This window comes from Pristis pectinata, chromosome 17 (genome assembly GCF_009764475.1).
Source record: "Pristis pectinata isolate sPriPec2 chromosome 17, sPriPec2.1.pri, whole genome shotgun sequence".
Classification (NCBI taxonomy): Eukaryota; Metazoa; Chordata; class Chondrichthyes; order Rhinopristiformes; family Pristidae; genus Pristis; species Pristis pectinata.
This window is the reverse complement of record NC_067421.1, coordinates 43,396,026-43,409,372: the sequence shown is the minus strand read 5'-3', so window position 1 is coordinate 43,409,372 and position 13,347 is coordinate 43,396,026. Positions and strand designations below refer to the sequence as shown.

At 41.1% G+C, this 13,347-nt stretch overlaps 1 protein-coding gene across 3 annotated transcripts in view; it reads left to right on the top strand.

Annotated features, from left to right (window-relative positions):
• The window catches only part of LOC127579253 (ABC-type oligopeptide transporter ABCB9-like), a 39,857-nt gene extending 26,711 nt beyond the window's left edge, over window positions 1-13,146 (top strand). For 2 of the 3 annotated variants that reach the window (XM_052031901.1, XM_052031902.1), the window contains exons 7-12: window positions 1,405-1,533; window positions 1,625-1,813; window positions 5,918-6,091; window positions 7,773-7,932; window positions 8,554-8,690; window positions 12,008-13,144. In XM_052031901.1, the coding sequence (XP_051887861.1) occupies window positions 1,405-1,533; window positions 1,625-1,813; window positions 5,918-6,091; window positions 7,773-7,932; window positions 8,554-8,690; window positions 12,008-12,214 (996 nt within the window). In that variant the 3' untranslated portion in view covers window positions 12,215-13,144. Of the gene's footprint in view, window positions 1-1,404; window positions 1,534-1,624; window positions 1,814-5,917; window positions 6,092-7,772; window positions 7,933-8,553; window positions 8,691-12,007 lie in introns of all 3 variants that reach the window. The other variant, XM_052031903.1, reaches the window with a different exon arrangement.
• Window positions 13,147-13,347: the final 201 nt, after the last annotated feature.

Below are 13,347 nucleotides of genomic sequence, written 5' to 3'. Positions count from 1 at the left end.
GGACATAGGAATACACATACATAATTCCCTGAAAGTGGCATCACAGGTAGACAGGATGGTGAAGAAGGCTTTTGGCATGCTGGCCTTCATCAGTCAGAACACTGAGCACAGAAGTTGGGATGTTATGGCGCAGCTGTACAAGACATTGGTGAGGATGCACTTGGAATACTGTGTTCACTTTTGGTCAGCCTGATATAGAAAAGATGCCATTAAGCTGGAAACAGTGCAGAAAAGATTTATAAAATGTTGCCAGGACTCAAGGGACTGGGTTATATGGAGGGGTTGGGCAGGCTAGGACTTTATTCCTTGGACTGTAGGAGGCTGATCTTATAAAGGTGTATAAAATCATGATAGGCATAGATAGGGTCAATGCCCACAGTCCTTTCCCCAGGGTTGGGGAACCAAGAACTAGAGGGCATAGGTTTAAGGCGAGAGAGGAAATATTTAATTGGAACCTGAGGGATTTTTTTTCCCAAACAGAGAGTGGTTAGTATGTGGAACGAGCTGCCAGAGGAAGTGGTTGTGGCAGGTACGATAACAACATTTAAAAGACAGTTGGACAGGTACATGGGTAGGAAAAGTTTAGGGGGACCAGCTTAGAAGGGCACCTTGGGCTGAAGGGCCTGTTTCCATGCTGTATGACTCTATGACATTAGAGACACTGAATAAATAGTATATACATGTTTTTTGCTGTGTATCCCTATAATCAATTTGCCCTCCTTTGGACATCTTACTCTAAAAGTGCAAGATTTGAATAAATAGGTGTACGTGAAAAGTAATCCTGGAGCTAAGATCGGTGAAGTTAAAAGTACAGAGTGACTAGGTGAAATTTTACCCAATATCATTATTGAAAGAAGACTGCAAATGTGTAATGCACTTACAAACTGCTCCATTTGTATCAGATAACTGGCATTCCCTGGAAGGTACAGAGCTTTTTTTTCCTCTTGTTTACATTTTTGGTATTTTTTAACTAATTCACATAAGGAACTGGGTACAGTAGTACATTTAACATGTTATGGATTAGTATTCCCAAGAATGGATTGGCATAAAAATCCAGATGGTTCAGTGATTCCTTTATTGAAGCAAACTTCTTTTCTTCACTCTTTCTGATGTGCACGATCCCTATTGGCCTTGAACCATTTCTTGATCCATTTTCCTATTACATGGTTGTTTGGTGTGTTCTTATCCTTTCCTTGTAATCATCCTTCCTTAAATGCAGCTTATCTGTAATAGGTTTCCGTTGAGAGAAAAGATTGATGTCTCAAATTTCGATTGATTTGCCCTTACACCACAGTTCCAGCCTATAATTTCAGCTTTAGAGTCCTCTGTTTCAGTTTGTCTGTGGCTGTTCTGAAGTTATGAATAGTCTGATCGTTTTCACATCCTTCCCTCATCCCATTCCAGATTCTGCAAGTTACTGTACAGTTTGGCACTATATTATATGGAAGCCACCTTGTTCAGAATGACATAATGACATCCGGTAATCTAATCACTGTGTTCTTATATCAGGTTATGCTAACTGATAATTTTCAGGTGAGTGTGCTGTTCATACTAAATAAAATATAAACTTTCGAATTTTTACCAGATGTTGAATTAATTCAAAGAAGGCATATTTTGATTTCAGAACATCACCTCTACGTTTGCTGGATTGATCCAAGGAATTGCCATAGCACAAAACATATTTCAGAACATCAAGAGTAAATCGACTTGGCAAAAAACTGGAAGCTTTATTCCAGAAACTCTGAATGGTGAATTCACATTTAGAAATGTTACTTTTGCATACCCTAATAGGCCACTCAACCAAGTTTTAAAAGTAAGTTGTCTTTAACAATGCTGCAGTATTGAACTATGCATTGTTGCTGCTGAAAGGGTCTAATTTTTTTTTCCTATTTGCTCCAAACAGCACCAGTCTGTTGGTGTACATTCCACATACATCCAACTTCGACAGTTTGGGTCTATATCATTGGAGCTTAAAAGAACGAGGGGTGACCTTATTCAAATATATAAGATCCTAAGGGGTCTTGACAGAGTAAATGCTTATGGTGCTCGGACGTGACAGTCCTGGTGAGCTCCTGCTCACCTAGCCTGGAATATCTAACGGTGAAGTGTCGACCATTCTATCTGCCAAGGGAATTCACTTCAGCTATCCTGATGGCAGTCTACATCCCACCACAGACGGACATGAAGCCTGCACTCAATGAGCTATACTCCGTGGTCAACAACCTTGAGAGAGGATACCCTGAGGTCCTCTTCATCATCGCAGGGGACTTCAATCAGGCCAACCTCAAGAGTGTGTTAACAAAATACTATCAGCACATCTCCTGCTCCACCAGGGGCGCCAACACCCTTGATCACTGCTATACAACCATCAACTTTGGGAAATCAGACGACCAGGCTGTGCTCCTCCTCCCTGCATACAAACAGAAACTGAAATAGGAGGATCCGGTACGGAGAGTCGTGCAGTGCTGGTCTGAGGAAACAGATGAGCTCCTGCGTGACTGCTTTGAGACAGTGGACTGGTCCATGTTCAAAAACTCAGTTGCCAGCCTTGATGAGTATGTCACCACCATCACAGACTTTATCAGCAAGTGTGTGGAGGACTGTGTACCAAAGAGGACAATACGGGTGTTCCCAAACAGGAAACCATGGATGAACCGGGAGATCCACTCCCTACTGAAGGAGAGGACTGCTGCACACAAATCTGGTGATCCTGATCTGTACAAGAAATCGAGGTATGACCTTCAGAAAGCTATCAGGGATGCTAAGAGGCAATACCGACTCAAAATAGAGTCCCTGACCAGCTGCCAGTTATGGCAGGGCTTACATGCCATAACAGGCTACAAGACAAAGTCGGACTGCATAGCTAACAACAGCGCATCCCTTCTGTCTGAACTTAACGCATTCTATGTGCGTTTTGAACAAAAGGGAAGTGGATTGTCACCATCCACCCTGACAGCCACCAATGAAGCTGAACCTGTGATCACAGGGGAGGACATAAGATCAGTCTTCCGGAGAGTGAACATGGGGAAAGCACCTGGCCCAAATGGTGTCCCTGGCCGCGTGCTCAGATCTTGTGCTGATCAGCTGACAGAAGTATTTGCTGACATACTTAACCTCTCCCTGCTTCAAGCTCAGGTTCCCACCTGTTTTAAGAAGACCACCATCATCCCAGTACCGAAGAAAAGCAAGGTAACATGCCTCAATGACTACTGACCAGTGGCTCTGACATCCACCACCATGAAGTGCTTTGAGAGGTTGGTCACGGCACACATCAACTCTAGCCTACCAGACAACCTGGACCCATTGCAAATTGCCTATCACCGAAACAGGTCTACAGTGGATGCCATGTCCCTGGCCCTACACTCAGCTCTGGAGCATCTGGACAGTAAAGACACCTACATTAGACTATTGTTTATTGACTATAGCTCTTCCTTCAATACAATAATCCCAAGTAAGCTTGTCACCAAACTCCAAGACCTAGGACTCAACACCGGCCTCTGTAACTGGATCCTTGACTTTCTAACAAACGGACCACAATCAGTGAGGATAGGCAGCAATACTTCCGGCATGATTATTCTCAACACTGGTGCCCCACAAGGCTGTGTCCTCAGCCCTCTACTCTACTCCCTATACACTCATGACTGTGTGGCCAGATTCTGCTCTAACTCCATCTGCAAGTTTGCAGATGATACCACTGTTGTAGGCCATATCTCAAACAGTGATGAGTCGGAGTACAGGAAGGAGATAGAGAGCTTAGTGGAATGGTGTCATGACAACAACCTTGCCCTCAATGTCAACAAAACAAAAGAGCTGGTCATTGACTTTAGGAAAGGGGGCAGTGTACATGCACTGGTCTACATCAATGGTGCTGAGGTCGAAGAGGGTTGAGAGCTTCAAGTTTTTGGGAGTGATCATCACCAACAGTCTGTCCTGGTCAAATTACGTAGAAGCCACGGCCAAGAAAGTTCACCAGCGCCTCTACTTCCTCAGGAGGCTAAAGAAATTTGGTTTGTCCCCTTTGACTCTCACCAACTTTTACAGATGCACCATAGAAAGCATCCTATCTGGATGCATCACGGCTTGGTACGGCAACTGCTCTACCCAGGACTGCAAGAAACTGCAGAGAGTTGTGGACACAGCCCAGCACATTACGGACACCAGCCTCCCCTCCTTGGACTCTCTTTACCTAGAACCATAGAACACTACAGCACAGAAAACAGGCCATTCGGCCCTCCTAGTCTGTGCTGAAACGGTATTCCGTTAGTCCCATTTACCTGCACCCAGTCCATAACCCTCCAGACCTCTCCCGTCCACTTATCTATCCAATTTATTCTTAAAACTTAAGAGTGAGCCTGCATTTACTACATCAGATGACAGCCTGTTCCACACTCCCACCACTCTTTGAGTGAAGAAGCTCCCCCTAAACTTTTCCTCTTTCACCCTAAAGCCATGTCCTCTCGTACTTATCTCTCCTAATCTAGGTGGAAAGAGCCTACTCGCATTAACTCTGTCTATACTCCTCATAATTTTCTAAACCTCTATCAAATCTCCCCTCATTCTTCTGCGCTCCAAGGAATAAAGTCCTATCCTGTTCAATCTTTCCCTGTAACTCAACTCCTGAAGATGCCACTGGTGAAGCAGCCAGCATAATCAAAGACGCCACCCCCCCGGGACATTCTCTCTTCTCTCCTCTTCCATCGGGTAGAAGATACAAGAGCCTGAAGGCACGTACAAACAGGCTTAAGGACAGCTTCTACCCCACTGTGATAAGACTATTGAACAGTTCCCTTATACAGTGAGATGGACTATGACCTCATGATCTACCTTGTTGTGACCTTGCACCTTTTGCACTGCACTTTCTCTGCAGCTGTGACACTTTACTCTGTACTGTCATTGTTTTTACCTGTACTACATCAATGCACTCTGTACTGACTCAATGTAACTGCACCGTGTAATGAATTGACCTGTACGATCGGTTTGTAAGACAAGCTTTTCACTATATCTTGGTACAAGTGACAATAATAAACCAATACCAATAAATGTTGAGATGTTTTCACTAGTGGGAGGGTCAAGAATAAGGGGACATAGTTACAAAATAAATTTCTTCTCTCTGAGGGTAGTGAATCTTAGGAATTCTCTGTGCCTGAGGGTGATGGAGGCAGGATCATTAGATAGATAAATATTTGAAAGATCGAGGAATTAAGGGTTATGGGGAACTGGCACAGAAGAGGAGTTGAGGCCAGCACAGATCAGTCATCATCATATTGAATAGCATAGCAGGATTGAGTGGCCTGGTGGCCCACTCCTGCTCCTATTTTCTTGTGTACACTCAGACTTGAGTGAGTTTTAGATGGGACAACAGGCTGGGAATTGTCACTCTTTTTACTGTACATTAAGGGACTCGAGCATTGTAAATTGAGGGTAACATGCTATCGCATTCAGCAGAAATATGGTCTCCGCCACCCTGCCCAATGCTCCTTATATGAAAATTCTCATTTGAAGTCTCAGTAGGTTAGTTTGCCCTTTTACAAATCTTGCTGCAAGAATGAGTTAGACTAGAAATGTTGTCCAAAGCGGCAGTCACTGGCCATGTAAAAATGAATAATATAAAACACTGTTGGACCCATGATCTCAATACTCAAAATCACAGACTGAACGATGTGAATGTTAACCTTTTTTTATGCAGTTGTTGGCAAAATGGTAAGCTGAAAAACAGTGTGAATTTTTTTGATTGATGTATTTTAGATCTTTGATTAGTGAGTGGATGTAGAACTGTGTTCAATGAATATAAATACGTGAAGTATATTCACCTGTATTGTGTAAGGTGTTTTCTTCTGAAATGAATGCATGAGGCTGAAACAGTTTTAGAGCTCTTAACTTTGTTTCATTTTGGATAACAAGTATGTTGCTTTTACAGAACATATCTTTCACCCTATGTCCCTGTGAAATAACAGTTCTGGTGGGTACTTCAGGAAGTGGAAAGACCTCTTGTATGCAGCTGCTGAAGAATTTCTACACCCCACAGATTGGGACAATTCTACTGGATAATCGGCCACTTGAGGAATATGATAATAATTACCTTCATGCCAAGGTGAATGTTAGAACTTGGTTAATAAATTGTTACAGATCCAGTGTGTCATTTACTTTTATATACCAGAACCTAGCAATTACTGTTGATTTCGGCAGATGAATGTCCAGAAGCATTTGACATTTTTCTTTGTTATTTTCAGCAAGACAGTACTTTATGTTTTACCAAGGCTAAAAGCTCTTTCAAAATGAATCAAATTTTTAGATAAACTCCTAAGTTTACAAAGGCTAAAGCTGTACTGTACATCCTCAATCTTTTTGAGAAGAGGTGACAAAGTCCTGACTCAGGGTCTCGACCTGAAATGTTGATTATCTCTTTGCCTCCACAGATGCTGCCTGACCTGCTGAGTTCCTCCAGCAGCTTATTTCTTTTAGCTCTGTATAATTTCTTAGTAACATGTTTATAATGTTGCCTTAGGTTGAGATATAACATCTAGAATTTTAACTTGAAAATATTTGCAGACTGCATCATGTTTAGAAGGTTTTTTTTAATGAAATGCCTCAAAAATGAAGCCTCCGGTTGGAGAGGATGGGATCTTGGTTTTCTAATGGTCCTCTGGTGGCTATTTGGCCAACAGGCCTGTACTTCATCAGCAGAACCTTGGCACACTATGGGTAGAAAATGGGCATCTCAGGCCAATGCTTGTCTCCATATAATCATAGAAAATTTACAATCCAGGTGGCAACCATTTTGCCCATTGTGTCCATTGGTTGAAAAAAAAGCTGAACAAGTTAATTCCACCTTCTTGCAACAAGTCCAAGCCTGCAGGTCATGACCCTAAGTGCATATCCACGTACTGTGTAAATGCGATGACAGCTCTTCCCTCTACCAATCTTTCAGGCAATAACTTCCAAAACAATACAAATGCTTAAAATTATGAACCCAAGAAGGAAAGAGACCTCAATCAATGTACAATTAAAAGCAGTATTCTGTGGTACCAAAATGACAGCATCAGATTTACTCTGGCAGTTTCATTTCATTTTAGATAGAGGAAGCAAGTAATTGCAGCTTGGCTTGTGTCAGTGTCATGCTTCAGTTGACCTTTAGAAGTGCACTCGAGCTGCTAGGTTGATGTGAAATTCTTGATCTTCATCCTTTAACACGAAGAAAGATTGATGTGTGTTCAGTAGCACTTTCTGATTGTCTGCCTGAGATATATGGAAAAGCATCTGCCCATCATGGACGTGGTAATTTGTGTGTTTGCACTGGTGACAGCCAAATTACCCTAGTTTTAAAATATTCAACAGTGATGAAGCTGGAATGCTGGAGAAATCAAGCCATTATGTACATAAGTCACTGCTGCAGAGTTCATGGCAAATTCATATCATATACACAATTTTGAAAGCTGACATGGATTGGTTACTGAAAAGAATATCTGACAGCAAAGAATATCTGACTGCAAAGACAACATGTAGAACCTCAAGATCATATCAAAAGGATTAAATGATTAAGGAGAAACAAAGGACTGCAGATACTGGAATCGAGATGAAAACACGATGATGCTGGAGGAACTCAGCAGGCCAGGCAGCAACCATGGAGAAAAGCAGGTGGTCAACGTTTCAGGTCAGGACCCTTCTTTAGGATTAAGTGATTAATTTGTCACCATTCATGTAAACAGATTTCCCTTTCATAGATTTGTACATAAAATATTAATGAAATATTTTTCCAATAATTTGTATTTAAGATTGCTATGGTTGGTCAGGAGCCAATGTTATTTGCACGTTCAATACAAGAAAATATCGCCTATGGACTCCAAGGGTGTTCCATGGATGCAATAGTGAAGGCTTGCAAATTCGCTAATGCACATGGATTTATCACTGAACTAAGTGACAGCTACAACACAGGTAAAGGTCATTGTACAAATTTGGTCTTAGTGACGTTGTTCAAAGCTCACCTGCATCAAAAATTACACCAAATTGCCAACAGTCTGTTTAAGTTTCAGACATTTGTTAGGGAGGAGGATAGATCTGATAGCTAGGGACTGATGGAGAACTGAAGACAAGGGGTTTGGTCTTCTCAAGACCTGAAGCAAATTTTTGGTCATCCATTCTGAGATGTCAGACATAAAGTCTGACAATTTCAAAAGAGAGAAGTCAGTAGATGTACTGGTGAAATAGAAATTGGTGTCATCAGAGTATATCTGGAAAATGACTGTGTTTTCAGAGGATATGCTGAGGGACAATATGAAGATGAGAAATAGGAAGGGCTCTACAGTAGATCAATGGGGGAAAGACAGAAGTAACAGTACAGCTTTTGGATGTGAAGCCATTCCTAGGGATTGTTTGATTGTTTCAAAAAAATCAAGGAGAAAGTTAGAGAAAGAAAATCCATCTGGTTCTAGAAATGGTACTATACTGCCATATGCCTGGATTTCTTTCTTGATGCTTGAAACAAATCTATGCAGATGAAATCACCCTACAGTATGTAAAATAGTAATTTAAAATCTTTCCCTTGACTTTAATCAGACAGCGGAGAGAAAGGCACACAACTGTCTGGTGGACAGAAGCAAAGAATAGCCATTGCTCGAGCACTAGTTCGTAAACCTCAGATTTTACTGCTAGATGAAGCCACAAGTGCGCTGGATGGAGAAAGTGAAGATAAAGTAAGCAAGGACACGTTACTTAATATCAGCTAATACTTTTATATCACTTTTAATGTAAGCAAATGTCCTAAGGTACATCATGAACAAATGCAAGGAAAGCACATGCTCATCTAGCAAAGATTAGTTGAAAATTTATTTTGTGTTATCACAGAGGAAAGATCCCAAGAGTGTCAGGCGTAATGAAACAAAAAAAAATGATTTGGAATATAGAAGCCTACATGCAAGGGGTGGGAAAAATTGAAAGACTGATTGAAATGGATAGATATCATGAAAGCCTTAAAAGGACAGAGGGAGAGAGGTGAAGCATTCAGGAGGGATTTCCAGAGGCCAATAGTTTAGGAAACAGGGAAAAGCCACTTATAGTACAGTGAAATGGGGATGGGGGTTTTTGTGTAGTTGGGGAGGAATGGTGTATAAAAGGCCAAACGTAGGAACAAAATTCAGATAGTGGTAGATGGGGAGAGTTGCACCATCAGAGAAGGTCAAATGGAGAAATGACAAAATGGAAGAACTGAAACTCAAGTATCTGGGGGATTCGAAGCCAACGCGAGTCTGGTAATATAGAAGAGATGGAAACAATACGAAGATGAGAAATAGGAGGGGGCATGTGTAGAGAAAGTCATGTCTAACATGATTGAGTGTTTTGAGGTGACAAAGGTGATTGATGAAAGTAGAGCTGTGGATGTTGTCTTCATGGATTTTAGTAAGGTGTTTGACAAGTTCACTCATGATAAGCTCATCCAGAAGATTACGATGCATAGGATCCACGGTGACTTGGCCCTTTCAATTCAGAATTAGCTTGCCCATAGAGGGTAGTGGCCGATGGGACTTATTCTGGCTGCATCTGTGACTTGTGGTGTTGGGAAGGGCTTGTGATTTATATAAATGACCTGGATGAAAATATAGATGGCTGGGTTAATAAGTTTGCAGACGATTCAAAGATTGATGGTGTTGTGGATAGTGCAGAAGATTGCCAAAGGATACAGCAGGCTAAAGATTAGTTGCAGATATGGGCAGAGAAATGGCAGATGGAGTTTAATTCAGCCAAGTGTGAGGTGTTGCACTTTAGGAGATTAAATGTAAAGGTTAATGTACACAGTTAATGGCAAGATGCTTAACAGTGTTGATGTACAAAGGGATCTTGGGGTCCAAGTCCAAAGCTCCTTGAAAGTGGCTGTACAGGTTGATAGGGATAAAGAAGGCATATGGCAAGCTTGCCTTTATTAGTCGAGGCATTGAGTCCAAGAGTCAGGAAGTTATGTTGCAGCTTTATAAAATTCTAGTTAAGCCACATCTGGAGTAATGTATTCAGTTCTGGTCGCCCCATTATTGGAAGGATGTGAATTAGAGGTTTACCAGGAAGCTGCCTGGATTAGAGGGCATGTGCTATAAGGAGAGGTTGGACAAACTTGGGTTGTTTTCTCTGGAGCAGTGGAGGCTGAGGGGAGACCTGATAGAAGTTTATATGATTATGAGGCATAGATACAGTCGGTGTCTCTTTCTCAGAGTTGAAATGTCTAATACTAGAAGGCATGCATTTAAGGTGAGGGGGGTTCAAAGGAGATGTGCGAGGCAAGTTTTTTTTACACACAGAGAGTGGTGGGTGCCTGGAGTGTGCTGCCAGGGATGGTGGTTGAGGCAAATAGATTTTAAGAGGCTTTTAGATAGGCACATGAACATGCAGAAAATGGAAGCATATGGGCATTGAGTAGGCTGAAGGGATTTGTTTAGTTAGGCATTGAAGTACTAGTTTAATTAGCGTGGGCTAAAGGGTCTGTTCCTGTGCTGTACTGTTCTATGCAGATGGGAGAGTGTGCTTGGATGGAGGTAGGAGAATGGGCAACATCATTTTGAATGAATTGAAATTTCTGGAAGGTCAGATTGGAGGGTCTTCAGGAGATTATTGGAATAATTGTTCAGAGGTAACAAGAGCACAGTTCAAGTTTCAGGAATGAATGAATTGAGATAGGTGCAAGTGGAAATGGTGATTTTATTAAAGTAAAAGTAGTGCCTTTGTGATGGAGAGGGTGTGAGTTGGAAACTGAGCTTGGAGTCGAAGAGGAGGTTGACATCATGAACACTCTGCATGAACAATGTACAAGCAACTAGCAAGTGTGGTGGTGAAGGGAACAAAAGTTTAACTTAGGAATTTATAACACATGTAAGGATGGATATTGGACAAGCAGAGTTTGTCAGTACAGAGGTGTTGGTGTGTGAACTGAGGTGGTGAAAAGATGCAGTTATGTTTTGTCACGAATCTCACTCAAGTCTTGTCAGCATCTGTGCATTTGGTTGTGAAGACAATGCAAATGGTTGAGGAACAAGAGACCCATAAATGGATACTTGAGGAATGAGAGGTAAATGTGGATGTGGGAGCAGAAGTCATTGGCAGGGGAACTCTGGGTACAAACAAGTAGTGAAATGTGAACTTGAGGAGGAGTGAAAGGGAGCTGGTGCATTCAAGTTTCTTTAGTCCACATGCTAAGGAGCTGGGAGATGCAAAATTGATGCACCAGAGCACTACCACTGCTGAAGAAGAGATTAATTGTAGAAAATTCAGGAAGAACTTAGCAGGTCAGGCAGCATCTGTGAAAAAAGCAACAGTTAACATTTCAGGTCTGAGACCCCGCTTCAGAACTGAGAATGAGAGAAACAGGTTAGTCTAGGTAGCAGAGAAGGTGGTAGATGGCAATGGGTGGAACTGCCCGTTAGCAGCCACAATATTTCACCCCATCATAGAAATTCCCATTGCTCCACCCAATGACCCTCTCCCACCTTCTCTGCCAGCTAAACTTGTTCCTCTCCTTCTCAGTTCTGACGAAGAGTCTCAGACCCAAACATTAACTGTTTCTTTCCATAGATGGCGCCAGATCTGTAGAGTTTTCCCAGCATTTTCTATTTTTATTTTAGATTTCCAGCATCTGCAGTTTTTTTGATTTTCATTTGTGAGAGATTAGTCACATTGTGAAGTCTGTTCCTTGTGGAAAATACCACACTGGGAATAAAGACAATTAGGTAGAGGACTTTCTATAAATTCTCAGTTTAATGCAAATTGTTGTTCATTTTTTTTAAAGTAGGTGAGTAAAATACAATGATGTAACTTAAAAATCCCTACTCTAGTTTACAACATCAGTGTGAAAGGTTTATTGGTTTTAATCGTTTACTACCACATTAATTATGCTCTTAAATGATATTCAAATTCAAAAGAAGAATTCAAAGTGTCATATCCTTCTGAGAATTGATCAGTTTCGTCCATGCATATTCATTCTGATATACTATTTTGTTGCTTTGAATTAAGGATCTATTTACTGTTTCAGATCTATCAAGAACTGAAAAAGTTGAAGAAACACTGCACCATAATAATTGCATCACATTGTTTAAGTATTGCCAAAATTGCACAGAAAATAATTGTCATGGACAAGGGCACAGTGGTGGAGCAAGGGAACCATAAGGAATTAATGAAGAAAGAAGGTGTCTATTTTAGAATGGTGAAAAAGAAAATGTCTGGGGCACAATCTAATTGATACTCATCCAAATCCAATCAGGATCACTGAAGAAAATGTGAAAACTGAGAATAATAAGTGGATTAAAATAAGCCATTACTGCACTAGTACTGCGATGGTTAAGGATTACTTCCTACTGCTGCTAAAGCATGGCAAATATTTGGAGAAGATTTAGCCTTGGACAATTTTTGGAGATTGCATACATTAAGCTTTCCTCCAACTCTCAAATCATAGTGATCCATTTTGTTGTAAATTACCTTTAAATGGACTGTGTAATGGAAAATTTTAGTTTGATTCTATCAAGCTAATGGAAAAAGTTCAGAATGTAAACGTCAATATATATGAAGAAGGGAGTGGGAGGAAGTGGAGTGTTTTTCACTACATCCTCTACATGAAGAAGTTTTGCTTTCTCTTATTCAAATCTATGTGTTCTTCTTGACGTTTAACTTATATTGCTTTACAAACGTAAATTCATTGTCAGAATTTATCAATCTGCCAAGGTCCTTTTTTGGAGAAATTATATCTTTAATGTGAAATTATTTGAGGACAATAAATAAAGAAGCTCACCACTTTCACTGTCTATGTAACACACAGCACAGTAAACAATACCTTGGAGTTGTGGAGGGGGACGCAGTCATAGGTTTAGTAGTTTGGAGATGAGTTTGTTCGGAATTATGGTGTTGAAGGCAGAGCTAGAATCAATAAATAGGAGTCTGACTAAGGTGTCTTTGTTATCCACCTGTTCCAGAAATTAGTGTAGGATGGCCGATGAAGGCAAGCATGCCAATATGCCTTGCTCACCAACCTGTCTACCTGTGTTGCAATTAACATTCATGGTGCCCTCCCTAAACTCACTAGCTTCCATTTCCTTCCCCACAGTAAATGCAGATATGAAGTATTCATTCAAGACCTCACTCATTTCCTGTGGTTGCAAACATAGATCACCATACAGATCCTTAAGGGGACCATCTACTCTCTCTAGCTTCTAATATAATTATACCATCTTTTAGGATTTTCCTTTTTCTTGACTGCCAGGGATATCTCATGGCCCCTGTTAGCCCTCCTAATTTCCTTATTATGTATTTCTACATCCCATATATTCCTCAAAGGACTCACTTGATCCCAGCTGCCTATACCTGACATATGCCTCCTTT